The sequence below is a fragment of the Clytia hemisphaerica genome, unplaced genomic scaffold (assembly GCF_902728285.1).
Source record: "Clytia hemisphaerica strain Z4C2 unplaced genomic scaffold, Clytia hemisphaerica genome assembly, whole genome shotgun sequence".
NCBI lineage: Eukaryota > Metazoa > Cnidaria > Hydrozoa > Leptothecata > Clytiidae > Clytia > Clytia hemisphaerica.
This window is the reverse complement of record NW_027104154.1, coordinates 968,094-995,710: the sequence shown is the minus strand read 5'-3', so window position 1 is coordinate 995,710 and position 27,617 is coordinate 968,094. Positions and strand designations below refer to the sequence as shown.

General features: G+C 34.4%; 2 protein-coding genes across 2 annotated transcripts in view; one reads left to right on the top strand and one right to left on the bottom strand.

Annotated features, from left to right (window-relative positions):
* The window catches only part of LOC136814076 (dynein axonemal heavy chain 5-like), a 139,404-nt gene extending 115,240 nt beyond the window's left edge, over nucleotides 1-24,164 (bottom strand). The window contains exons 1-15 of the mRNA XM_067070575.1: nucleotides 24,110-24,164; nucleotides 16,058-16,774; nucleotides 14,890-15,063; nucleotides 14,278-14,476; nucleotides 13,607-13,952; nucleotides 12,694-12,957; nucleotides 11,365-11,567; nucleotides 11,008-11,060; nucleotides 10,495-10,615; nucleotides 9,716-9,844; nucleotides 5,936-6,114; nucleotides 5,208-5,292; nucleotides 1,959-2,150; nucleotides 1,236-1,349; nucleotides 622-738 (exon numbers count right to left, since the gene is read on the bottom strand). Of these exons, the coding sequence (XP_066926676.1) occupies nucleotides 622-738; nucleotides 1,236-1,349; nucleotides 1,959-2,150; nucleotides 5,208-5,292; nucleotides 5,936-6,114; nucleotides 9,716-9,844; nucleotides 10,495-10,615; nucleotides 11,008-11,060; nucleotides 11,365-11,567; nucleotides 12,694-12,957; nucleotides 13,607-13,952; nucleotides 14,278-14,476; nucleotides 14,890-15,063; nucleotides 16,058-16,725 (2,844 nt within the window). The 5' untranslated portion in view covers nucleotides 16,726-16,774; nucleotides 24,110-24,164. The remainder of the gene's footprint in view (nucleotides 1-621; nucleotides 739-1,235; nucleotides 1,350-1,958; nucleotides 2,151-5,207; nucleotides 5,293-5,935; nucleotides 6,115-9,715; nucleotides 9,845-10,494; nucleotides 10,616-11,007; nucleotides 11,061-11,364; nucleotides 11,568-12,693; nucleotides 12,958-13,606; nucleotides 13,953-14,277; nucleotides 14,477-14,889; nucleotides 15,064-16,057; nucleotides 16,775-24,109) is intronic.
* Nucleotides 24,165-26,348: 2,184 nt separating this feature from the next.
* On the top strand, nucleotides 26,349-27,161 carry LOC136814075 (protein phosphatase 1 regulatory subunit 3B-like). The gene has a single exon (XM_067070574.1). The coding sequence runs from the start codon at nucleotides 26,349-26,351 to the stop codon at nucleotides 27,159-27,161; it is 813 nt and encodes a 270-aa protein (XP_066926675.1).
* Nucleotides 27,162-27,617: the final 456 nt, after the last annotated feature.

The following is a 27,617-nucleotide window of genomic DNA, read 5'->3' as shown; positions in this document are numbered from 1 at the left end:
CAATATAATACCGAGGTTGATGTAAAAGACACCCATGCAGGCTCTTTTTGAGTTTTAAGCATAAAAATGTTCCTAATAAATGTTCTTATTTTGACTATTGTGTGAGTATTTTTGTCCTCTTTCCTAAGAAATCGAGTGTTTTAGAGTCCGCAAAGCCTTAAAATGTTCTTAACATGTTCTTAATATTTTGGCCATTGAAGCCTGATGTTTTATATACAGTGGAGTTTCCATAAGTCGAACACGCACAGGGAACACAAATTTGTTCGAGTTAAGGAAATTTCAGATTAATGAAGTTATTATAGTAAGGTTTGTAAGGCATTGTAAACTAAAGGGGTCATAAAAATTGTTCGAGTTATAGAGGTTCGACTTAAAGTGAATCTACTGTAGTTGGTTCTTGTAAAAACAGTGTCTTGTAAAATGATCACGTAATAAGCAAACTCTGGTTCTTTTCTTTATTTGACATAATAATCAGATAAAAAAAACAGAATTCGCTACCCATCTTCTCAACATTGGGAAAAGTCCGATCCTCAAATCTCAAGACTTGAATTTTGGTCTTTAGGATAACGTTATGAATATTAAAGAACAAATAAACCACCGCTTGAGACAATAATTATTACAAACCTTTATCAGACCGTCAATGTTAGAAATTAGTTTGCTCAAACGAGAATAATTCTGCTTGATTATGTCTTTGCAAGATGTTGCAAAATCTTCAGTTGTCCAAACTTGCTGGAATACCGTCTGAAATATTGAAATTTGAAAATAAGGATAATTTGATGGTTTAAAAGTTAATGTGATTAAGGGCTCTGACCATAGTCAAAAAATTTGTTGAGGGATTTGAAATTAAACTTTTGTTTTGGGTTCCTTGACACTTTTAGCAAATTACCTTTAGGTAATCAAGAATTTAATTACAAAAATTATGTTATGAAATTTAAAAAGATGTCATGTTACCCTCTTTTGGAAAAAATGCTGAGTTTCAATGGATAATTAACATTTTTCTTTCGATTTTTTTTAATTGTCGGCAAAGATTTGAACTATTTGAAATTTTTCGAAAAATTTTTCTAAATTGATGCATAGTTGTGCTTTGACGTGAACGTAGGACTCCATTTAGTGTTCAATAAATTACCTTTCGAAATATTTTAAATTATAACACCTCAAAAGAATTATTTAATAGTTAGTTTTAAAATTAATGATGTCATATCAGCAATATTTGGAAAGAAAACGATTGATAAACAAACCTGTTTGTCGATGAAAAGTAAGGAAGTCATTTCGCTCAAAGCTTGAGTCAATTTCTTCATTGCAATGTTAACATAACTTATAATGGACTGCCAATCACTGATCACAACATCCAACTGTAGGTAGGTGAGAAAAAAGATCAAAATTGTTACAAAAAAGAAAAATCCAGAACTACGAAGAGGACCACTTTTTTTTTTTATAAGCAACTTCAATTTTCGGGCCAGACCTGGATGGGGCTGCTTAAGATTCTAGCTCATTTTCTGAAAAATTAGCTTTGAGCACGCATGATATTTTACCATTTCTATGCCAAGGGCTATCGTTTGCCTGATCGGCTAATTTAAGGCATCGAGCATTCGCAACTGGTTGCTTATAAGAAAATGTGTACAATAGAGGTTTTTTAATATTTGGTGAGGCTATTACCAAATTTCCGAATTATGGAAACAAACATTCAAATCTGTAGCTAGGCGATCCCTTACAAAGATCAAACGTTTGCTCTTTTCCTCTAGATGAATTTTTGTGAAATTTTCAGGAGAGATCCATAAAATTATCATTGATATCATGTTCAAATATCTAAATCATTCTCTTTAAAGGAAAGAAAAAATTCACAATGGTTACATTTCATCTAACCTTCCACAGTACTAAAGTGCACATTTTTACCTACCGTCTCTGCGGCGGAGTACCGTGGAGATTGAGAGACTGCTAAACAGTTTATTATTTGTATTTACCTGGTGGAGATATCCATCCACATTGACGTTATCCCATGTCAAAATAGAGATTCCTGGTTGGAAAGTTGCCAGTACTGCATCATTCATTGGCATCAAGAGTTTCTCCAAATCCTTTGGTATCGTTGCTTCGATTTCATAATATTTTCCAACAAAATATTCTAATTGTTGATGATAAAATTTGTAGTTCTTCTCCTATGAAGATGAAAACCAAGAAGATTTCGTCCCTCATATGACTTAAGGTTTAATCTCAAAATTAATACCTTATGAAATTTAGAGTTTTACTGTGGTGGTCATCTTTGAGATTGAGATTGCCCTTTTTTCATGTAGAGGAATAGTCGATGTTTTCATATGACACAATCTCAAAGGCAGAACAGGATTGCAAGATTTCCAATTTTCCAAGACACTTATTTTGAGATTGAACCTTCAGTCGTGTGAGAGGGACGATTTATACTACACACGTCATTCGAAGGTCTAATGAACGCTCATTAAAACAACTTATGTTTAATAATGACCTTTGAGAAAACGTGGTCGTCCAATGAAAAGGCTCATATCAGATAGAAACTTAACTATCTATTAATCAGTTTTGTACAAAATCTATTTCAGAGAATGTATGAGATTTTCATAGGGTTTCCAATAATACAGACAAGTAAGTTGTGAAGTATTCTTTGAAGCTCTGTGGCCAATCCAATCCTTGTAGGGTTTATATTTGTCAACTTTTATTATTCTTACATCAGGAAATTCGAAAAAAGTTATTTTATCAGCATTAAGAGGCGCGGCTCCTGCTTTGTATGTCTTGACAACAATTCCACTTAAGAAGTAAGTAAGTGATCACAGTAGGAGGCGCTCCGATCGCTCCTCTTTTGGGAGCTATTAACTCCAAAGGAAGATGAAGAAACTTGTCTTTCTCCCTGGATATCCCTAGACTGATGAGCAGACCTATGCTTCATATTACAGAAACCTTTTCGTTAAAGATGAACAGAAGTCTATGATAAGTGATAGTTATCACACGATACAGAGTACAATATGGGATATATTTTTCGAGTTCAGAATTTTCGTCATATTAAAATATAGAAAACTCTGAACGAGACAAGCAACATGCTGAATGGACCTACCTGATGATGAAAGTTAGATAGCAATGCGAGAAGAAAAATGAAAAAAAATCAGTCAGAAAATATAGCGTTTAGCAAAAATGCATAACACAATAAATTCATCATTGATTTTTGATGGGGGAGAGGGAAGAGTTGTAGGGAAAAAATGAATAGAAAGTTCTGGTCGAAAAAATCAGTTTTATTGACAATTGAATCATGCTTGATGGTGAGCATTGTTATGAATAATGTTTTTGTGTGAAAAACATAGAAATACAAGGAAAAAATTTAATGAAAATCAGCAAAAACGGCAATTTCCGGCATTTTTAACCGGAAAAAAAAAATTCTCAAAAATCGTACTTGGCAATGTTTTGAGCATTACGAATACGCATCTTTCTGAAAATATATCAGAAAAAACTAAGGATGAAAATTCGAGAAAATGTCAAAAAACCGGTTTTTCCGGCATATTTTCGGCATTTTCAATCGGAAAATTTTTTTTTTTTGAATATCGGGCTCCGTCACATTTTAGGTATTGTCATTTTGCATCAGTGTGCAAAATTTCATAAAAAAATATAAAGTGCAGCTCGAGAAATTCAAGAAATACTGTCTTTCCGGCGAAAATAGGTTGTTCCGCCGATTTTTAAACAGTTCTGGCTTCAAAAATCAATTTTATTGAAAATTGAAACATGCTTGATGGTAGGCATTGCTATTAAAAATGTTTTTGAATCAAAAACAACCAATTATAAGGAAAAAGTCCAATGAAAATCCAGAAAAACGGCGATTTCCGGCATGTTTCCGGAAATGTCCAAAAATCGGACTCGGCCATATTTTGGGCATTGCTAATACGCATCTTTGAGCAAAAAATCAGAAAAAACTAACGATAAAATCTCGAGAAAATGCCAAAAAAACCGTTTTTCCGGCATATTTCCGGCCAATTTTTTTTTTTCGAAAATCGGGCTCCGTCACTTTTTAGGAATCATCATTTTGCATCATTGTGCCAAAAAACAGAAAAAAGTAATGAGCCAATCCCGAGAAAAACTGGTAACAGACGAACGGACGAACGGACGAACATCGGTTAATTTAAAGGACCTCCACCGGGGTACCCGGAGGTAGGTCCAAAAAATATATCCAATATTCTACGAGTGAAAGTGTGATAACTGGTTTATCGTCAACTTGAAAAATATCAACAAATAGTTTTCTCTCTCCATTTGTCTTTTTCTATGTTTTGTTTTGTTTTTACTTCCTGTATTTTTGTGAAATCAGGGATGTGTTATAGCGGAGCTGGATGAAGGACAAGAATTCCTTAGCGGATTGCTTCTTTGTCTTTTCTATTGTAAACTGTTCATAATAGAAATCCATCTCTGTCCCATTGAGTGTTCTGTTTTTAAAAGAAAAATGAAGCAGACAAAGTATTCAGGCAGTACGTTTGCACATATTTTGCTATGATGTTCCCGCTTTTCATCAAAATAATATATTTGTAGAAGATACCCCAAAAGCTTCCTTGTAAATGAAATCTATTTTTATCAGCGTGTGTTATGAATTTGAGAAGCTTCCATGATTTCTCTTTTAAAATTTCGGATGTAAATATTTTGACAAATATTGTTTCAATTGACTTGAAGTTTTTTCCATAATCAGACATACCAACTTGCTACTTTACTGAAAACAATGTTTTTCATTTTTTTAAATTGTCATTCATCAATGTTTTACAGACCCTCTTGATAATTAAAAGTTTTTAATCGTGAACGATAAATGCAGCAGCAGAATCATTGGCTAAGAGGAAATCCAAATTTCACGAGTTAGTAATTAAAAAAGTTAAATTTCATATCAAATTTTAATGTCAGGGACAGAGATAGAACAAGGCTTTTTTAAATGTGCGTTATCCAGCTCCGCTATAACATATCCCTGGTGAAATCAACATCAAAACATTCGAAAATGGTTCGAATGCTCATGAAAACATCAAAACACTCTTATTTGACTTTTTTGTGATTTGAGAGGAAAACGAACGCGGTCTTGTATTTTTACGGTACAATACGAAATATAGTATTTATGTACGCGTTTTTAGCCAATCAGATTGCTCATATTTTTCATGTTGATGATAAGTGATAAGACAGGCAACGTAATAATGATTTCTTTCCTGTGAACCAAAAAAAAGAGGTTATTATACCTGTGCCGAGATTGTTAGTAAAGATTTAGGGATGGATACTTTCAACCTCTTCAAAGATCGGATATCCTTGAAAACTTCGAACATTCTAAAAGTAATAAATGATAAATAAAATTATACTCAATGAGACAGAAAACGTTAATTAAGTCGCACTCCTGTCAAAAAGATATCAACAAAGTCGCATTATTCTCATTTCCTGGTTAGTTTCAGAGATAAAGATTAATAGGGCCGACATTTTACGTGGATAGCCCAGTATTCAAGAGATTTACAGTCTTTTGATTGTTTTATGGGGTCCACGGCCAGCCGACTCGGCTATCTAAAAACTGAACGGAAAATTCGAAGGAGCGGAGAGAGCCCCTGGTTTGTAGCACTGGCACTTTTGACTATATTCTAGTCATCAATCCATAAAAGATTTGTTATAAATATTCAAAATATTTCCAGCACGTTTTGGAATACTTATTTACAGTTGATGCTCTCTTATTCGACGTTCTACTTATTCGATAGGCTACATTATCTAATTAAAACCCAATTCTCCTTGAACATCGAATTAGAGAGCGTCCAATGTATTTCCAAATAAAAGGATTCTTATATATTACAAAAGAGGTCCTCAAAATTTCGAAGTAAGGTTTAGAGAATCATTTGAAAGAAATTTTAAAATCATAATTCCATATCAGCTGGACAGGTTTCCATATTTACAGTAATGAGTTTGTGTGAAAGAAAACATTTACTACCTTGAGTTTGAATGTACAACCAATTTATTATTGTTTGTATCAATGGCTAATAATGAGGATTTCATTAATTTCGGGATAGTTGGTTCTGTTTGATTTCGCCAAATCTCCATCCACTTTTCTTCGAAGCAAAGTAAAACTGTTGCCAGCTTGTTGTATGTTTTTACTGCTAATGGGTATTTCTGTAAGGAAAGAAATTTTGTTTATGGTATCAGCCTTCTTTTTAGTGGGATATCAGATGGTTCAAGATATTTGGCCTGTAGAAACCTTCTATGGTTCTGAGTAAAACCTCCAACTATTTTCTAAGTTGATTTGAAATTTCTAACAAGATTCGCACAAATGCGACTAAATATTCCCCCCTTACACTTGCAGATGGACTCATTGAGTTTAAAGCCCGAAGGGCTAGAGTTCAATCTCTAACCTTAGTCAGGCAAGAAAAAGTGAAGCCTTAAAAATGCGCCGTACTTCAGTAACTTTCGAATTATTCATTATTTAAAGGTCTGATTGTAGCAGTTTAAGATTTTGAAAAAAATGAAAACTCGACTCCAGGCCCAAAAATCAAAATTTTCAAAAAAGAAATATGGTTTGTCTCTTAGCCAATCAGATTGCTTATATTTTTCAAGTTCAGGAAAGGAAAACAAAATTTTTCGATATTCGATATAATGGAGGTTTTTTTATAGTTTATTAGGAGATTTTCATGCTGCCACCGAATTTGTTCGAGTTAAGGAGACGTTCGAGTAATAGAGGTTCGAGTTATGGAGACTCTACTGTATTTAAAAAAGTAAGCTCATCTCCAGGATAAGATGATAAAAACTTTGGGCATTACGATACGCTTATAAAAAAGAGTAGGCTAAAAAAATAGAAAAAAGGGCTCGGTACTGAAAGGGTTAACAGCATACACTCTTTTTTTATAAGAACAATCAGGCTTAGACTGAAACAATAGGTCTATTATTCTAGATTATAGAAAAATTAAGAACAAGCTTAGGCTTAACTCAAATTTCATGGTTCTTATAAAGAAAGAGCGTAACGAGGGTTCATAACAAGAAAATGTCAAAGTGAGGAACGTTGCATATTATTGTAGTCATGTGTTTTAAAAATTACACTGAATGTAAACCTCAGATTAAGCACAAAATGTATATTAATATATATATGTATATCATGTATATTAAAAAATGTATAACAAAAAGACAGTAAAGCTAAGTTTGTTAAAAATCAAGGAACCAGCACAAATGGGATAGGCCAAATCAGCAGTTTTTATTGGAATCATAAAGGCAAAGGTCAAACAATTGCATTGTGACCGTTTTGTCATTTTTTTGGCAATGACTTCTTTAAGAAGAGATGCTTTATTCTATCGACCTCTTTGTCAAGAATATATGTCAACCTGAAATATCGGACAATAGTTTTTCTATCGACTTTTTTTATTTGTCGAGAATGTAAATCAATCTGCTCAAGCAGAGAAGGTTTATATTTTTGCCGTGTACGAAATATCGGACAATAGTTTTTCTATCGACTTCTTTGTCGAGAGTGTAAATAATCAATCTGCTCAACAAGCAGACAAGGTTTGTTTTATCGACCTCTTTGTCGAGAATGTAAATCAATCTGCTCAAGCAGACAAGGTTTATATTTTTGCCGTGTACCTCTTTAGTGATCATGCACTGTTGTTTACTCACACTGTTGGTGATCAATGCTTCCTTAATCACCAGCACACTGTATGGCACTTTTAGGAGAAAAAAAAAGAAAAAAAGAAAAGAATATTGCATCCAAAAATTTCAAAAATCCTTAGGAAAAAGATCCCTGAAAGTCGCTTTTAAAGCTGTCTGACTGTCTGAAAAATAACCAGAGAGAAAGTTTCCAATTCCGTCGAGTTGACAACCAAAACAGTCCAGAACATGCACCACATGGTGAGTTAAATTTCCTCAGTAAAAATCGCACAATGATTAATCCTGACTAAAGGTTTAACACTATAGACAAGAGTTCCCCCTCACTGCACAAATCGATCGGGAGAGGCGTGGGCGTTATTAAAGGGGCAATCCGCCACCACATAACACGGTTTGTTATTGTTTTTCTAAAACTCGATTACTTTTAGGGTGCATAGGGGAATTTCCAGTTGAGGCGGAGTGATCGAGATAAAAATATCACGTGACTTTTGACGGGAAAAAAATCAAAACAAACTTATGTGGTGGAAGGCACAAAAAATTATCTTCCTTTCTCAGAAAAAAGCAATCATTTTGTTTCAGCTGAAGGTAACCTGATAACAGCTGTTCATAATTTTCTTACGTGCACGGTAAACCTCTGAAGGCACTTGAAAATTATACATCTGATCTGAGGAAAATGTCCTCCCGCGGAAAATTTCACAACAAGAATCTTGTTGTGCGCCAGAAAGTCAAAAACTGATCACGCAACTTTGTTGTCATCCCCAGTCCTTATAGACGAACGCGGTCCTTACGATTTCGAAATTGCATTTTCGTCAGATCGTATGTTTTCACCCAGTGGGTTCGACTGACAATTCCTGCATTAAAAGCCAAGATGCAATATGTTTATTAAATACATGCTCACAGTATCTCTAGTCAGAGAAAACAATCACACATTCAAACGTGTCTTTAGTCAGGAAAACAACCAAAACACGTACCAAAACAATCACACAAGTTTCAAAAGTTTAGAAAATCCACAAAACCTCTGACCTCATGAATGTAAGAACCAAGAATTAAAGACTTTGTTTTGGGGTCACTAGGTAAACAAATCTCAAATAACTTGTTCCAGAGACATTGTCCATATAAGAGTTTGTATTTCAAAGCAAAAATATTTCTCGTACTGCCCATTTTTCTCATCAATTCTTCAACTTGAACCAGTTTCACATCTCAATAGAATGTTAATACCATTTTGCCAATCATTTAATGTCCAAAGTTATGGGGATGTAGCGTTTTCTTCATGTCAAGCAAATGTCTCTGAAATCTTTAAGTTGGTTGGTTTGGTATTCGGAAGAGGTAATCCATGGATATCTTTGTAATCAATGATGAAAAACTCTTGAAATTACTGATGATTACAGTTGAAGTGTTAGCCTCACATTTCATGTAATTATTGGTCGCCAATTAGATGAAAATTGTATGTTTTATGTTCGTCAGAAAAGAGTTATAACTTTTAAAGAGCCAAGAGTGAATTTTCGTCCATCTTGTATTTTGATCTGAATTGTTCGTGTCTTGATTACTCAAAAACATGCGCGTAACATCAAGGTAAATCCGTGCGATTTTGTCTGAATAACTAAGGCAAATGAAAACAAAAACAAACTTCGCAATGTGGTGGCGGATTGCCGCCCCCTTTAAGGGCGCAAAAAGGGCGTAAGTAGCCAAGGATCGGAGAAATGCCTTTTTAACTAATATTTCCCCTTATAGCGGGGAAATATTCAAAAATAGGGTTGAACGGCCTTGACGTTGAAATACTAATGATTTAAAAAAAAAACTTGTGACATTAATATCTCTCTCAACTTTGGAAAATAGTTAGGCAAAGATATTTTGAGGTTTTGTTCAGGATCAAAGAAGGAACCCACTTATCAAACACCTCACAACTATCATGGATTATCCCTTCAATGCCATTGAACTAAAGAAAGGAAATGCTTACGTCAACTCGAAACACGACCTGATTTTGAGACATATTGATCACAGACATATTGATTTTGAGACCGTGGATTTCTCCAGATAATACTCGAATGTAAAAAAAAATAGCTAGATTTTCTCCTAGTCTCTACGCGACTTCATTAAAAAGGATCGATATGAAAAAGAAACGGACCTGTAATTCGGTGACAATTTTGATGTCTTTAAACGTCTCCATGGGAGCTTCAATTTGATGGTACAACTGTCTTGACCAATTGATTGAGGATGATAAAGTCGGAAGGTTTCGCCCCGTTGGTGCATTATCCTGAGAAAAACAGAAAATAAAATTTGGTTAACTTTTGAAACTAATTGAAAAGTAAAAGTAAGGTTTTAAAAGATTTACTGTGGACTTGGACGTTTTTCATGGCTGCATTCTGCCATGTTAACCATGTTGATTGACAAAAGATGAATAGCTGAGAAATTTTCCGATGTGTCTTTTTTAATGTTTCTTGAAGCAAAAAGCTCTTTCTTTTTCACCTGAGCAATTTATAAGAAGTTGAAATCAAAAAATTTAGTCTGGACTATCTGAGTAACAGGTGGAGTGAGCTTTGAATAAACCCTGGAGGCACTTTCTCAACCCCGGACAACCAAAATCTTTGATCAGAGTTTTTTTGAAAGTTTTTCTCTGATGGGAACACTAATCAATATAGTTTAAAATTATAGCGCTTTAAATGCATCGAGAGTGCTAGATCTTTCCTGAAAACTGATGTGATGATGTATCACCGCTTGACGTTAATTTTTAGCACATCAATTATGGCGTTCTAGACTTAGAACTTCAATGGTTTCTTTGCGGGTGATGGAATGAGGCTCCTACAAAAGTGATGGTCTAGCATTTGAAATTCGTTTGAAATTAGAAATTAGAATTTTCTTTTGTTTTCAACTTGTCTCAAAAGTGATTTTCTATTTCTTACTGACCTTGAGTTTCATGTATGTTTCTTCGACACGCTCCATATCGTTTGTAAAGGACATCAACGTATCATCATAATGCTCTTTGAATAAAGCATTCAGTGAAGATCGAGTCGTCAAAGGATGGAAACTGTATTAAAAAAACGAAAGAAATAGAAATATCTTATCGACTTAATGGAATTTAGAATTTGATAAGGAACGACATCTTGACAAGTAGGCTTCGAAATATCATTCCAAATATGTATTATTACATTACGTATGTTACATTTTGATTTAGGCTATATCCTTATAAGTTAGTTGTCTCTCTCAAATTCGATTTTCAATGGACTAAAACTTTTCTTCGAATTACAGAAGAGTTCGTTCGAATTATAGAGGACGTTTTACACTACATTCCAGCCAAGACAGGCTAAGAAGACCAATGTTTCGTATTATGGAGAACGTTTTACACTACAATCCAGCTAAGAGGACCAATGATTCGAATTATGGAGAATTATGGAGAAAGTAACTGTTTCATATGAATACCATGCTAAAATCTCAAGCCTCCTCAGAGTGTTCCATTTCATTTCCAATATGCCCTGAAATTGAAAAAAAAAATGGTTATTGTAATCAAAAATTTCGTCTTTTCTGCCTGGATAGTTTATAATTAGATCTTGTTTTGGGTGATGTGATTTCCTATAAGGTATCAAGTAATCGAGATCTAGTAAGGTAGATTGTAAGATTATTAGCCAATTTTCACTGCGCGAAGGGTTAAGGTGTGATAGTTTAATTGCCATAGGCAACAAACAACCCGGGGGTCAATCATGAGTAGAACCAAGTTTAACGTTGGAAATGAATTCAAATGAAAATAACGTAATCTATGATAAAGCAAATACAACAAACCTTTGTATAAGTTTCAACTTTTTCCTCCATCTCGGCAATGATTTTGATGAAATGAAGATAGAGTTGATGGAATCGTTCTCTGTGTTGACCCTCATGATCCATAACAATATCCAAAGTGATGTTTGACCGAAGGTGAGTGGTCAGAGCCTCGTACAGTGTTTTAATCTCCTGGCAGAAATTCATGTGTGTTACTAATGGTGGACCTATAACAATAGAAAATGTAAAGAATAGGTTTTTCTATATCTTTCTTGCCTATGCTTACCTAATATTCCATATTGTACTTGGTAACGGAGATAACTATTATGTATTAAACTATCATAATATTTTTAAAAAAATTACAATTCATTTAAGTATTATAAGGAGATTTGAGGAGATCATGATTGTAACCCATTGAGCCCGCTAGATGATCTGCGTGAGTTTGTTGTTCTGAAACGGGTAAGTTACAGACCTCTATTGATTTCCAAATCGCATTTATGGGTCATAAAAATGGGTCACCAAAACGAATGTTTTATTCTAAAGGAATAATCTTTGAGGTTGAAATTAATTCTTTAAAGAAACACAACAAATAGAGAAAGATAGTGATGGTATTGAATTTAAATGGTTGAGCTAGGTATAACTTTGAATTGTCTTTCACCTGGCATAAGGTTTGCCAACTGACGGTATGTGTAGCAAAGAAATTAGCTTTTAAACTCGAACTCTTCAGCATAAAATCGGTCAGATTAGTACAGTTTTCAACCCTTTTTTTAGAACAAAAAAATCTGATTTTTCGGGGAAAAAATTCTTGGTTTTTCCTGGATTTAGTGAAATTTCCAACCTTACAGTGCATTAATCAAAAAAGTTTAATTAAGCTTAGCCTTAAAGCATGCATACCCTTAACCCCTGCACATACCCTTCAGTGTAATTTGCCTGACCACCCCGCCCCCCACCACTTTTTTTCTTGGTTTTCGTGAAATTTCAAACCTTACAGCTCAGTTATCAAATTTTATTCTTTATGCATTTCTGCTATCTTGAAAAACACACCCTTAGCACCTGGTTGCACATATCCATCGGACAACTTGGCTGACTGGGGGGGGGTACTCGCAGGAAATTCAAAGCCATTTTATTGAAAGTTGTACAATCACACTTAATTACATAATATGATAAATGGTAAAGCAAAACAAACACTTGAAATCGAAACGCGGAATCAGTGATTAGTTTTTGCTGAGTAATACACGCCTTTTTATAATAACCTTGAAAATCATCCTAAAATATTCTTACGGTAATCTTGGGTTAATATCCAAATTTAAACTAAATTTAACATGTTACAGGAAAGTTTCTTACCGCACTTACCAAGAGCTGAAGACATTCTGGAGTTGGCTTCTTCATTGTCATCACTTTCAGAATCTGATTCTTCAGCATCATTCAAATCACTCACATTCAACAATGGTAAAGAATTTGCACCCAATACCAAACCATGAAATTGTTTCAAACTTTCAACAATATCTTTAAGTTGATTGATTCTTTCTATGAAGATTGTCATCGGTCTTAAAATGGTTTTAATATCTGATAGTGTAACACAATATGATTTGTCATTTGTTGGTAACACCACTAAACCTAATGGAAAAAGTTTAATTAATTGGAATAGAGGGTTCTTTTTCATCACCTTTTAAAGTATCTTATTAAATGCAGGAAAACAGTTTTGGCAGATATAGAAATTTTGGTAAAATCCACCAAATTATTAAAGCTTGTGCCAAATCTTTTTCTTTTTTTTTCTTTCTTTATTTTGATTTTTCACCAACACCCATAAACACCCATGAATTAAAACTTCCTCTACAGGAAATTTTGTCAATCATCTGTAAAAATAGCCCCTTCTCACAGACCCAGTAGGATTTTCAGTCAGTGGGGATGGATATAATGGACTGAAACTCGACGGGGATAGATATTCTCATATTTTCTATAGCTGGGGATTTCAATTCTATTGTCAAAAAACTCTGTGGGGAAAACTTAGAGCATAAAATGTAACAGCGAAAACTTGTTTATTTGATTATTTTCAGTGGGGACAGAAATTTCAGGATAATTTCCACTGGAGACGATATTTTGGCCAATTTTTCCAGTGGGGAAGGGGTCCCAGTGGGTCTGAGAGAAGGTCATATTCAAGTAGGAGAGAGCATCATTATTTTCCTTTAATTTATTTATTTGTTTATTACTTTATCTGGTAATAAGAGAAAGACTAAACTGAACGAACTGAATTATAAACACTTACTACTGTTGTTTTGTGGATCACCCAAATTCACAACTTGCTTCAACCTTTTGGATAACATTTGAGCAGCGCTAACCAAATTTTTAGTGGGAACACCATAAGTATCACAAGTAGTTTTATACAAATCTAAATACTGTTGATGAACGATCAAAGCAGTTAAAACTACTGTCATTATATCTGTTAAACCTGGAGTGTCAAGTGTTTTCAGTTTAACCTTGATTGGCTTATGTTCACCATGTAAGACCTCTTCATTGATGCTATTCCAAAGATCTAAAGGTTGACTTGTCAATTCTTTTACCACAAGTGATTTGATATTACTTTTTAAACATTCCACTAGTTGAAAGCTGAACTAAAAAGAAAAAAAAAGATAAAATTGTGTTATGATGGAACTGTTCATCATTCAGAATCTCAGGAAACTAGGTCAATATGCGCTTTCCTGAGAAATTACTTTTTCGTCTAATATTAGCATACTCTGGCATACTTTGTACACATTTTGAAGGAATAAACTAAAGAAACCAAACCTAAAATAACTCAAAATGTCTCTAAATGTCTTTTTCAAAGAAATAGAAAAAAAATAAGTGAAGTGAATACAGATTTTTTCCACATTATTTGTTTGAAGCTTTAAAAATTCCATGTTAGTCTAAAAGTTGGGATGTATATCCTGGTTGACTTACTTTGCAAAGGAAACTACCAAGAAATCCAGTCTTTGCATAATAACGAGATAGGGAGTCCGACTGTTTGATATTAGCAAGCAGGTTTGGTATAAGGGTTTTCGTGAGATTTTTTGATGTGGTGATATCAAATTCACAAGAATTCAACAGTAATTCTAGATATTTGACTTTATCTTTCGCATCATTATAAGCATCAGTCAAACTAAAATGGAAAAGAAATTTGTATGTACATAATATGAGTAGTTCAGTTTGGTCCACTCCAATCTGTTAAAAAATACCTAAAAAAGAAGATCAAAATGAATTCATAAAAGAAGTCAACTTTTAACTTGACTAGCTTATTTTGGTTGATAGCTAAGGTACAGATTGGACGTAATCTTCAAGCAGAGCTTATCTTTAGTAACGCAAACACAAAAACCTAGACAAGCCTGGAATGGTAACTAAGAAAGTAATAATTGACAAGACCTGATAAAAACACAAACCAAAGTCTAGCAAAAAGTAGTTTTATTTTAAGAAACCATGAAAGAGACAGAATCAAAATTTGTTCTTAATTGGATTTTGATAAACATTTGGAACGCCTGATGTTAAAAAGAGTTCCGTATCAAATAACGTCCTCACCCAGCATCAAAAACTTTCCATCTTCTCATTAGTTTTGACCTTGCAGTCATAAGGACAGCCATAACAGTCTTACACTGTTTTGTTTTGACCTGAAGCATCACATTCGATAATCGTTTTAAACGTTTTTGCCAATGTGCCAACATTGAAGAAGGTACTTGATACAGATCTTCTTCCCTAAAAAAACAAAAATAATTTTAATTTCCAAAGACTTTAACTACTTAATAAGTAAAAAAAGAGTTAATGCGTTATTTACCATTTAACTTTATACCTTTAAAAACTCTATTCAGCAGTTGGATATTAACTAAGAAATTCAAGTACTAAAGTTGGGTGTCTGCTGAAAAAAAAGAAGCAAATACCTGTTGACAAACAATAAAACTAGACATACGTATGTCTGGAATAAAATATATATATTTTTTTTGCAACAGAAGAAAAAGGTTGGAGAATGAAAACGTTTTCATTATTCAGTCCATATTTGTTTTACCTTATAAAATTACATATTCAATTAATGCTTTATATTCAGGATGGTTATCCTTGTGCGAAATCTTAAATTCATTAGGATTTCCATTGACAGACAGAGGGATTGCATCATACAAGTTTGTCTCTTGTCGAACTCTGAAGTCCTTCTTTAACGTTGGAAATAATAGGAAGTTTGGAATCACTGATTGAACTATATTTCTTTTTAGCAGGCCTTTTTCAAGTATCCATTCCAACCTTCCTATCATTCGAAGAGGGATGTCAACATTAGACCATAGAGGTATAAAGAAAAACAGGAGATGTATGTTATTGTAACCACGCCCTGCGATTAAAATAGTTATGTATCCTCATAATCTTATATATTGTATATTATAAAGAACCTTTCATTTTCTGGTTTAAGAATATATCTTTTCAAAACAAAATTCAACGGATAACGAAATGGAACATGAACTAGTTTCGTGGGACTAAGTTTTATTTATTAGAACAGTAGAAATCTTCAATACTGATAGTGTTAGAATATTCAGAGCAAACTTGAGTTCTACTAAAAAGTCTTATTTCATCGGGCGAGCTTAGAATTTCTTTTAATATATTTTATAAAAGAAATCGAAAGACTTAAACAACCAATTCAACTTCCTGTTTTTTTTTATACCTCCATGATTAGACTAACTTACGGTAGTAAGTAGACACAACTTACCCATCCTCAGAGTTGTGTTCCATGAGAATATGTTCGATAGACTGCATCCATTCTTGAAGGTATGTTTCGTATTCTGCAACAACATTTGCACTCAATGCTGTTTGTCTGCTACGAAACGTACCTATAGATTGCTCCAAAGGGATGTTCAATATTTGTTGTGGAATTTCTGCTGCATTGGAAAACTCTACCAACATCTCTGCATACTTGTTCATTTCAAGAAGAAAACTTTTTGATTCTTGAACAGTAACGTTAGAGACTTTCAAATGTTTTTGTGCAAATTTCATAATGTTCTTTTGAACTAAATCACGGAAGGAGACAATGGCTGATTGTTTGATTTCACCGCAATAGATTTCTTGCTCAACATTTGTGACAGTGACTGTGCTGACATTTGGGCACTTGATGAAATAAACAACAACATCTTCAGTGACATTTTCTTGCAACAATGAGGACAAAATACCAGAATCTGCAATAGCTAAACTTTTTTTACCATTAGTATCGACAATACAAAATAATATCACTTTATCAGATTCATCAGTGAAAAACTTGTCAATGACTTTAAGGGTTTTTCCATCAGTCATAAAATCTTCAACCACTGACTTGCCTTCAAGAACTCCTTTAGTAAAGGATTCTAAAAGCTTTGATGTTATCCACCAATGTCGCTCGTCCATAGCTTAAGATCTTCTTTTGTTTACATCTTTTTGTTTCTTTGTAATAGATCTATGGTAAAAAATTAAATTAGTAAGCATGTAATCAGGGTTTTGGTTAGAATTTTACCCAATTAATAATGTTCAAAGGTAGAATACATTCAGCTTTTCTTCCGAGGTGATCACTAATTATCTGTAAAGAAGATTTCTTGTAGATCTTTTTAAAAAATGCCAGCCACTTGACCAAAGCTCATAGAGATTTACCCAAAAATCTACAAAAATACCCTCCAAAGAGATGGATTGACCTCCTTAAAGAAAAGACTGGTTGGTTGAAAAGTACATCAAATAACTTATAGTGAATACCCCAACCCTGCAGTTGGGGGTCAAGGTTTCTGGCCTAAATAATTGAGAGAGACCTTAAAATTTTGTGACATTACAGCAATTTTCTGTAAGAACCAGGCAGTTTTGGACAATTTTGATAGTAGAAAAATTTAAATTCCTCCATTTTTGGATATTTGGTAGACAATACAGTAGTGAAAAACTCAGAATCCCAAAATTTCAGGTCCCCAAAATCCATAATGGCGGATTTACAGCCAATCAAAAATTTCACTTTTTTTATGGCCATTTTCTTTATTACAACTTTAAGAGCCATTTTTTCAAGTTGCAACTAAGATCACATGGGTTTTTATTAATTTTCTTGAAGTACCCAATTAATACTTCCAAAAAAACCAAAAAATACCCATGTGACCTTTTAAACGCAAATTCTATAATGGCTGCTTAAAAACGCTCCAAAATCCATTTTCAGCCATCTTTAAGGTGCCATTAATCAGCCCAGGACTTTTTTTGGCCAAATTTCTTTGTGGAAATGTGTTAAGCAACTTTATGACAGCAGATTTAAGCAATTTTGAAATTTTTTCTTAAAGTAGACTGGGCTCTAGCAGCCCTGAAAGGCGGCTCCAAACTCAAAAAGTAGCAAATCCGGCTCAAATTTTTCAGAGTTGCAACTAATTTCGGGCAAAACCAAAAATTGGATCTGATAGCCTAGACTATTTTTTTTTTTATTTCAATCTCTTTTATCACCAAGAATTGGTATAAATATATAAGTTAGTTAAAAATTTGTTCTCTAGATATATCATATAGATTATCTACAAGTTTTCGTTTTTCATTAAAAAAAAAATGTTAAAAAGGCACTCATGTGGGATTACCGGGTGTCTAAAGGAGAGATTGTGCTGTCAAACGGGGCCTACCCGAAGGTACTGCAGCAATCTTGTCTTCAGGACTACCACGTGGCCCCCATGAGGCCAAACGGCCTAAAAAAATCTAGAAGAAGCACACTAAAGGAATCCCCGTTGATTTGAGACGCTCGGGGAATTGCTCCAAAAAGCGCTTGACAACCGAGAATATTAGAAAAAGGACTAAAGAGAACAAAACAAAACAAAAACCGAACAGTTCATAGTTCGAAGTGTAAGATTCTAAGTACGCAGTGATGTCAAGCAAGTGATGTCGCATCAACCTGACAAAAAAAAAACAAAAAAAAAACGATATTCTAGCATAATAATATTTCAACAATAGTAAAAGAAAAACTCCTAACAGAGACCACCACTAAACCAGGCTGGATAGAAATAGAATGTTTAGATGGGAAACGGGCCCAAACTAGGGCTTGGTACACACATACACGAAATGGTATATAGAATTCGAAAAACAGGGGAGATTCCCCGATTGTGTAAACACACAATAATGGTGTTGGAGCTTGAAAATCATGAAAAATAGTAATTGCTGGATGTATTTTCAGAAAGTAAAATAAAACCCATGTGATCTATAAGCATGAAAGAGAAAAAAAGGATCAAAAATTTTCTTAGGCCTGTTTTCAAGCTGGAAAACCGGTTATTCAGCTTGGAAAATCAACTTTTTTCAAATATATTATCAATATTTCCACAATAGACCTAGTATTCATTCCAAACAATTTATTTCAGTTGAATATATCCAAGATTCCATGATTTTCTTCATTAGATTAGCACAATAGATTTGATCTCTGATGAACTTTCCAGATCTCAAATGCCTGGTAAACAGGAGCTGCAGTATGAAATCAAGATGGCCAGAAATGCTATATTCAAATGGCTGTAACACGTAATGAGACATGTGCAGCAGGACAAAGCTAAAATTGATGCTTTTGAGCTCCTCAGCAAATCAACAGGACTGTGGATTAGAGACTTTTGCCAAAAAGTCCTCCCAATGAGATTTAGAGAGTGTGGTTATTTTGGCAAAAAAGGAATGACACTTCACATTGATGTATTTCTTTACCGAGATGATGGTGAACTGTAATCCTTTTTTTCTCTTTCATGCTTATAGATCACATGGGTTTTATTTCACTTTCTGAGAATAAATAGTCTAGGCTATCAGATCCAATTTTTGGTTTTGCCCGAAATTAGTCGCAACTCTGAAAAATTTGAGCCGGATTTGAAACTTTTTGAGTTTGGAGCCGCCTTTCAGGGCTGCTAAAGCCCAGTCTACTTTAAGAAAAAATTTCAAAATTGCTTAAATCTGCTGTCATAAAGTTGCTTAACACATTTCCACAAAGAAATTTGGCCAAAAAAAGTCCTGGGCTGATTAATGGCACCTAAAGATGGCTGAAAATGGATTTTGGAGCGTTTTTAAGCAGCCATTATAGAATCTGAGGTCACATGGGTTTTTTTTGGTTTTTTTGGAAGCACTAATTGGGTACTTCAGAAAATTAATAAAAACCCATGTGATCTTAGTTGCAACTTGAAAAAATGCCTCTTAAAGTTGTAACAAAGAAAACGGCCAAAAAAAGTGAAATTTTTTATTGGCTGTAAATCCGCCATTATGGATTTTGGGGACCTGAAATTTTGGGATTCTGAGTTTTTCACTGTTCTCTACCTAATATCAAAAATGGAGGAATTTAAATTTTTCTACTATCACCACCTGCCTGGTTCTTACAGAAAATGGCTCTTAAGGCTAAAGGTAGAGGAAAGTGCAGCCAAGGTTTTAAGCTAATTGTATAATTTTTACTTTAGAAAAAATGTATACTATTAGCTTAGTTGCAAACAAACTTGGTAAAAACATGTTTACCTTTGCCAAAGACTTTTTGCATTCCCAAGGGAATAAAAATATTTTGTTATCAAAGGCAAAAATACTAACATCTAAATTATTTGCAAGAGCAATTAAAAATGACAAACTTCTTCTCTTTGCTTAGAACGCATTATTTTATCAAAACAATCAGAAACGACAAATTGTCGTTTTTATTGCAAGAGAAAATACTAGAATCTGATTGGATGTGATAAAACGAGCTGCAACGAGAGTTGGTTGCAATCAGGCGTTTGTATAAGTGTAGTGAAAACTCGCTGAACGGAGGTTAGATATCACGTCTGACACTCTGGCTAAGGAAACTGTAGAATAGACATTTTGATACTTTTAAAGAGACAATCTTTGTATTTTAAAAATGAAGATTTTCATTGAAATTTGTCTTCATTTGGGATATTAAAAGTCCAGAGGATGTCAATATTTGCCAAAATTAGTTCCCACCAAAATTTTTAAAAAAACTGCTACCAAAAATAAGTTCCACATCAAAAATATTTTTATTATTTTCTAATTAAAGCCCTACTTTTTCTCTGAAATATTATTTTTTAGGCAAAAGAGAACCAATTTAACCTTCTGATTGCATTCAAAAATAGAACCCCAAAAAGCGAGGTTTTCAATCACAACCACGTTGACATTCTTGTGGCTGCTGTGTAGTACAAGTTTCCATAAAATAAGGAAATTGATGAGCTTTCCAAAAATGTGGCCCTCTTTGAAGTTGAGTGATTCAGTCTTAAAATATAAGATGGCAAAGTGAGGGCAGGTTTTGTGGCTGTATGTCATGTGGCTCACTCAGCAGGTTGGCTTATATGTGCTGTCCTGCTTTAAAACTTCAATATTTTTTAACCGTTTTTCTTGAAATTGGTAGTTTAAGGTCTGATAAAGATACTTATGGGTTTAATTTGTGGCTGCACGGTTTTCAATAGGCTTAAAATGTGGCTCCAATCATACTTCAATCACTAATTTATCAATTTACACATTCCAGGTTGGGTTTTGTTTTCGAAACATGAATATTTGCAAAGCCTAAAGCAAAACAAACACAATCTGACACAATACAGTGTTATTTTAAGAAAGAGTGTACATTTTGTGGCTGCAAATACCATTTTTTGTAACTATAACCTTCTGAGCTGTTACATTAGGTATTAGTTGGCATTTTTAGGGTTGGCTTATGTGCTGTCCTGCTTTAAGACTTGAATACTTTTTAACCTTTTTTCTTGAAAATGGTAGTTTAAGGTCTTAAGATACTTATGGGTTTAATTTGTGGCTGCAGGGTTTTCAATGGGCTTGAAATGTGGCTTCAATCAAAGCATATATGAAAAAAATCGTCAACTTTGAGCCGTAATTATAGCCCAATGACCCAAAAATTTTGGTTCCATTTTTGATATTTTGTGGATAAATCCTTTTGCTATGAGTTTCATCTGAAAAAAATGATTTTTACTCATTGAACAAATTTGTGGCTGCTGTTTTATCAACATAGTGTTTTTCTTGATTTGTGCTGCAATTTTGGCCCATTTTACAAAAAAAAATTTTTCAACATACTTCGTTCAACCTACTTTAGAACCAATATTGTGAAGTTTCGTTTGAAAAGAGTTATTTTTAAAAAGAATATTCAAATTTCTTTTTTTTTTTGCTGTTTTTGAAAACCTCACACAATTTTTGAATGCCATCTTCTATATGACAACTTTTCAAAACCTCGAAAAACTCTAATTAAAATAATGCCACTAACAACCTTCAAGTGGCTTTTTTCTATTCATGCGACAAATTGCAATCTTGTTGAGAAGTAAAAAGGTTGCAGGATTTTGAGTAGAGAGACAAAAATTGCTAAAAAGGCTGGTAAAATCATAATCCTGAAATATTGAAGGTCCACCTACATTGTACAGGGTGCAGGAGAATTGACTCAGACTTAATTTTAGTCATGAAATATTTCTGCTGATCCAGGCTGATCCATTTTTTCCTTCAGGACCTCTAAATTACAACCAAAGGTATGGCCTGAACATACCCCAAAACATTTTCAGGTCATGTTTGAGCCAAAATAAAAAACAATCTTTAGGCTTAAAACATTGATGTCCAGATCAAGCCTGTTTGTGTTTGCGTCCAAACATGAAACGCATAGCTTTTCCAATTCTCATTGACTTACAAGAATTGGTTTCTTTTTTGTTTTGATCTGAAATTTTCAAGAGAGATGGCCAACATTCCGCTTTATTTTTTATTTGAACCTTTGGAAATTCCAAATAATTTGTCAAAATCTTGAAAAAAATATTGGAATTCCCAGATTTTTTCACCAAAAAATTGCTTTTGTATTGGAAATCCAGGAATTAAAAAAAAACAATTTTGCCTGGGCCGGAATTCTGCCATCGTCCACCCTCCTGTAGAGTCAAGTTACCAGTGCACGAACAGCCCCAGTGCACGAACGAGCGTCTTTGAACTTGAAAAAAAACAAAAAAAATTTCTATAGAATTTTATTTGTGCAGCAGAATCCTCAAACTATCCCTTGCAATCTGTTCAAAAATTAAAATAAACGGAGCACTAGAACAACACCACACCAATATTGAATGATGCCAAGCTTTAACGGCTTATTATTCCAAGAAGAAGCTTTCAAATAAAGTGAAACGAACTGAAAGAAGATGGTCAAATGCCGCAACCTCATTGGTGGAAATTTGATAAGCAGCTGCAAGGCAGTGTATCTGGAACCTCGATATTCCAGGATTAGAAAAAGCTATATATACCTGTTATCTTTTTTCTTTAAAGAATCAACAAGCCATCAACATCGATAAATTCCACACATTTCCTCACAAACTTTTAAAATCATCTGCCATTATGACTTTCTTGAAGCCATTCCGAAATGAACCAATCAGGTTAGGTATCGGAATTCCTATGGGAGTTCTTTTCCGAAATTTGTAAAATAGCTAAGTCGGCAAAAAAAGTTTTCCCGGGGGTTTGAAGAAAAACGGAACTGCTATCATTTGTTTTTAATTTAACCAAATATTTAAATTTGGGTTCAAAAATACTTAAATAAATAAGTTAATAATATTCAATATACTATTTGTATCTCTTAGAAAATAAACACTTACAAAACGACATCGTTTATCATTTGGAATACCCCCGTATTTGGATCATTCTATTGTGGGCCCAAAAAAGGGCGAAAACTAAGTAGCACCCTCAGTGCAAGATTCCTGCCTCATCTTTATTCGCCCGCGCGAGAATGCAAGCTAATCATTTTTTTTGCGCGCTCGAGGGGAAAAGGAAAGTGATCAATATTCTTTGAAGGAAAAACGTCAGAAACAAACCCAAAGACCAAAAGATGTATTTTGTTGTTGAGAATCGATCCTGTGAAGATAAAAAAAATTTTTGCTTTGCGTTTTTTCTGAACGCTGAAAAACTCTATTCAATCTTCCTTTAAGGTAAAGAGGTTGCGAGATTTGGGTTAGCGAGGCAAAAATCACTAAAAAGCTGGTAAAATTGTAATCCTCAAAAATGGAAGTTCCAGCCTCACTGCAAAGAGCGCTGGGAAGCAATCAGTAGAATAGACCACTTTCGTTTTTGTTGCAGATTTCTATAAAACTTCTCTCAGGGATTACTTGTCAATGTACATGTACACATATGTGTGTCCAACTTATCAGCATTGTTGTGTAAGGAAAGATACAAAGAGGTAAGACTAGCCTAGTTTCTAATCCTGATATAGGAGTTTAAAAGTTTAGACTGTCAAAGCCTCATGCAACTCAACCAAATAGAAATAGAAATAGAAAATAGAAAACTGTCAAAAAAATATGAGAGCTGATACAAAAAAACACATGGTGTTTCCCAAGAAAATCAATTGAAGAAAATCAAAAGTAAGTAAATAAATACATCGAAACAGAATATTTAGCTTACAAAGAAGACCAAAGAGAACCAGCCCACCAATGAAGAACTCTGGTCTACATACCACTGTCACCGAGCACCGTGCAGTCTGGTAACTTGCATCAGTGGAGGCTAACATGCATAGCCCTCAAATGAATGACCTGCCCTGGGCTGCGCCCTGCGGTCCTTAAAATACAAAGTTAAATAAAAATAAAAATGCTAGAGTAGAGCTGCGAGCGCAGCTACATAGTTCATTTGTTTTGACAATTTCTTGCTTTGGCATTTTTGGTTGGTCAGTTATTTGAGATGCATGTTAGCCTCCACTGATGCAAGTTAACTAACTTCACAGTATCTAATTAATAGCTTCATTATAAAACTGAAAGGCAGTATCATACATGTCTAAAAAGTTCATAATAAAGCACTTTACAAGTTGGATGAGCTCATGAAACAAAAGCTGTAATAGGTAAGTACTTACAAAGATTCAATAACCTTTTTAAAAAAAAGTGCTGGTGTAGTTCATTCACTCGGTATAATGCGCCATGCGCTCCCGCTAAAATCTTTCACGGCTTTATCTACCATTTTGGATTATAGATTACTTTTGTTTTCGGAATTTCCGAGGTAACGGGGTGCGAGGGTGCGAGGGGGTGCGACCAATGAAGTATAAGCCCGAAGGGCTAGTAGTCAATCTCTTTGGTAGGATTTGAAGCCAACAAATCCTATCAAAGTTGCGCGGCCTTGAACGACCCGCCTGGTTTTTACACAAATGACAGATTGAAACTAAAATTTACCGCTTAATTTCGAAAAATATATCACTCGAAAACAAAGGAATTGCTATATTCAATCCGTCATCAAAAATACGGCGCATATTTTAAGCTTAAGGCTTCAATTTTTCTTGCCTGAGAAAGGTTAGAGATTGACCTCTAGCCCTTCGGGCTTGAAACTCAATGGGTGCGACACGACAGGAGAGGCAAAGGAGGGGTAAATAAACTATCTGTGTCCCTCACAGTCCCCGGGGGGGGGGCACTCGATCTGAAAACGACCATCGGGCCATTCCAGAATTTGTCTGTAACAGGGGGGGGGCGACAGGGCAAAAGTTTTCACAAAAAATCGAAATTTCCAAGGGGAGAGATTTCGTTAAGTCCGGTGCGTCGGCAGGGTCCTGAAAAGGGGGGGGGGGCGTACGGTATTTCGGAATTGCGGAAATTGACCCTTTTTTCTTCGGAATTTCGGAAATCGGGCAAAATTCCTTCGTTCGGTATTTCGGAATTCTGAAATTGTTTCGGTATCGGAAATCCATGACATTTTGCTTCGAAATTTCGGTATTATAAATTTTTTATCCCCCTTTTTCGGTATTCATGCATGAAAAATCAAATTTGATGAAAAATTAGTCAAAACGAGGAAAAATACCCAAAAAATCGATATCGGAATTGTAAGTATTATTTTACGGAATTTCGGAAATTTTGGCAAAATTATTCGGTATTTCGGAAATTGCATACCCCGTACGCCCCCCCCCCCTGAAAATGCATGAATTTCCAAGGTAATTGAATTAAAAAAGACAAAAAAGAGTGGAATTTCCGATGCATTTTGCAAAAGTACATGGATTTTTATCGGAATTTCCGACCACTACTGGAAAAGAAAAATTATTTCCGAGGCTAGAAAAAATTAAAAAATGCACGTCGTCCGCCGACGGGGGGTAACAAAAATTTTCTGGAATGGCCCATACGTTCGGCCCAAAATTTGGCTTCCAACACCCTTACAGTGCAGTGAATTTCCTTGAAAAATCATACCCTTACAGTGCATTTTTTCAAAATTTGTCGCCTGTAAGGGCGACAATTTTTGCACAAGAAAGTGTGGAATTTTTCCTCCAAAATTGATCAATTTTGTGCCAATTTTACCAAAAAATTGGCCTTTTATCACGATTTCCTACCCTTACAGTGCAGTTCAGTGCACAGTTTTTGTAATTTCCTACCCTTACAGTGCACTAGCTGAACTATGAAAAACCTACCCTTAAGGGCCGAACGTCTGGTAAGTCATTTACCTTGAGTGCCCCCCCCCCCCGGGCCCACAGTGTCCTGGGAAAAAAGAGGGGGTACTTAAAGAACAAGGGCAGTAGAAAAGTCTAAATATATAATAGAGATATTAGAGATGATGTTGTTCGAAGAAGACACTTTTGTTGATAAAGTGTCGAAATATATCAGTTTTTAATTATCCTTTTTGGCCATCGAAGTTTTATGCAATGTTCTTATTTAGTTCTTATGAAAAAACGTGTACTTTCATCACATTTATTTACCGCCATGCTAAATTTGAGATTACCCATTTCTATTATATGGCTATAATTATCATGCTTCCCGTTCGAAATTGACCCTTGACCCCCATGGGTTTTCAAAGTCTATCATTGTTCGCAATTAACTTTTTGATCACGTTTAGGAATCATGCTTTCATGTGTCAAAACCAAGATCTGCTTGATGATTGGTTGGTTTTGTTTTCTGTCGTAATATTCAAAATGGCGTCGTCGTGCCGCTTGCGTAAGCAGAGAAAATCTGAAGCAGTGGGCTGACATTCGACGTGCCATGAAGAAGAATAAGAAGGAGGACATTATGGAGATATTATGACATATCATGCTACCTGCATTCAGCAAGGAGTATACCATATTTTAAGCAAAGAGATGAGTTGTAAGATACCAGTCATTTTGTAGTTTTTTTTGCCTCAGGAAAATGGTTGAATTCGTTGTATCGGAGTGTCCAACAGTACCGCTGACAAAAACTCAACACGGACATACTGTAATTAGTAAAGACACTTTAGATATCAAAACAAGGCAAGATCCAGCGATTTTACCTCTAAAGTCATGCATCCAAATACCAAATCCTGATGGAAGTGGAGAAAAGCTTAATATAAAGAAGGCGAAAAGTGTACATTTTGCTGATAGCTTGGGTAAACCTTTAAAGTCGGTTAAGACCTTATGTGATCTTGAGGATGATCTGGATTTACTTTTCCTTGGTTTGAAAACAAACTACAGTTCTACCCGAAGAAGTTTTCCTGTAAGAGATAAGAAAACATCCCAGAAGTTTGACTTTGTCAATTTTAAACCACCAATTACTGAACCAAACTTTCTAGAGCGTGTTCAAAAGGGAAATGTTTTATTGGAAAACATCTTTGTTAAAGACAACAAAGTTCTTGGCACTGTGAATGTGAAAAATATTTCCTTCGAGAAAGATGTATCAATCACTTATACATTAAATGACTGGGAAACTGTGCAAAATGCCAGAGGAAAATATGTTCCCGGATCCAGCACTGGGACGATTGATATCTTTTCTTTTGAAATTACCTTTCCTGAAGACACTGCTTGCAATATCAAATTCGCAATTTGTTACAAAGCAGCCAAAAAAGAATTTTGGGATTCTAATGAATCTAAAAATTATATCTTGGCAATCAAAACCAAATCTCCAAAGAAGAAACTAATAGATGATTCTGACAATTTTAATGGGTTTATTATTTCCAAACAAAACTTTATTGGCTGGGCATCATAACACAATGAAATGATTAGGTGACATTAAAACTGATATAATCACAATGTTTGTCTTTAATTTGATCTTATTTAGGTAATGGACATAAGTTTTATCCTTTTTGGATACAGTAGATAATAAAAAGACTTGATTTTATAAATCTGAAAAAAAGAAGTAGCAGGCCATTTTTCATGCCCTTTAAGCATCCGGTTATCGGACGCTGCCCCTCTTGAAATTACTTAAATATTGGTAAAAACAGCCTTTTTAGTAGAAAAACACTGGAAAAAGTGCGTTTTGTTCTGTCCAAAGACCACTTTAAATGTATTCAGAATTTATGTTATTGTTATATTGTTATGTGGTATCTTTCAAGATTTTTCGATAATTTGTTATAGTGAAGTCTGTTAGCACATAAAAATGTAAGAATACTTCAGATGGTGATAAAAGCATGAAAATTGGCACCGATGATCCTTAGATTTTAAT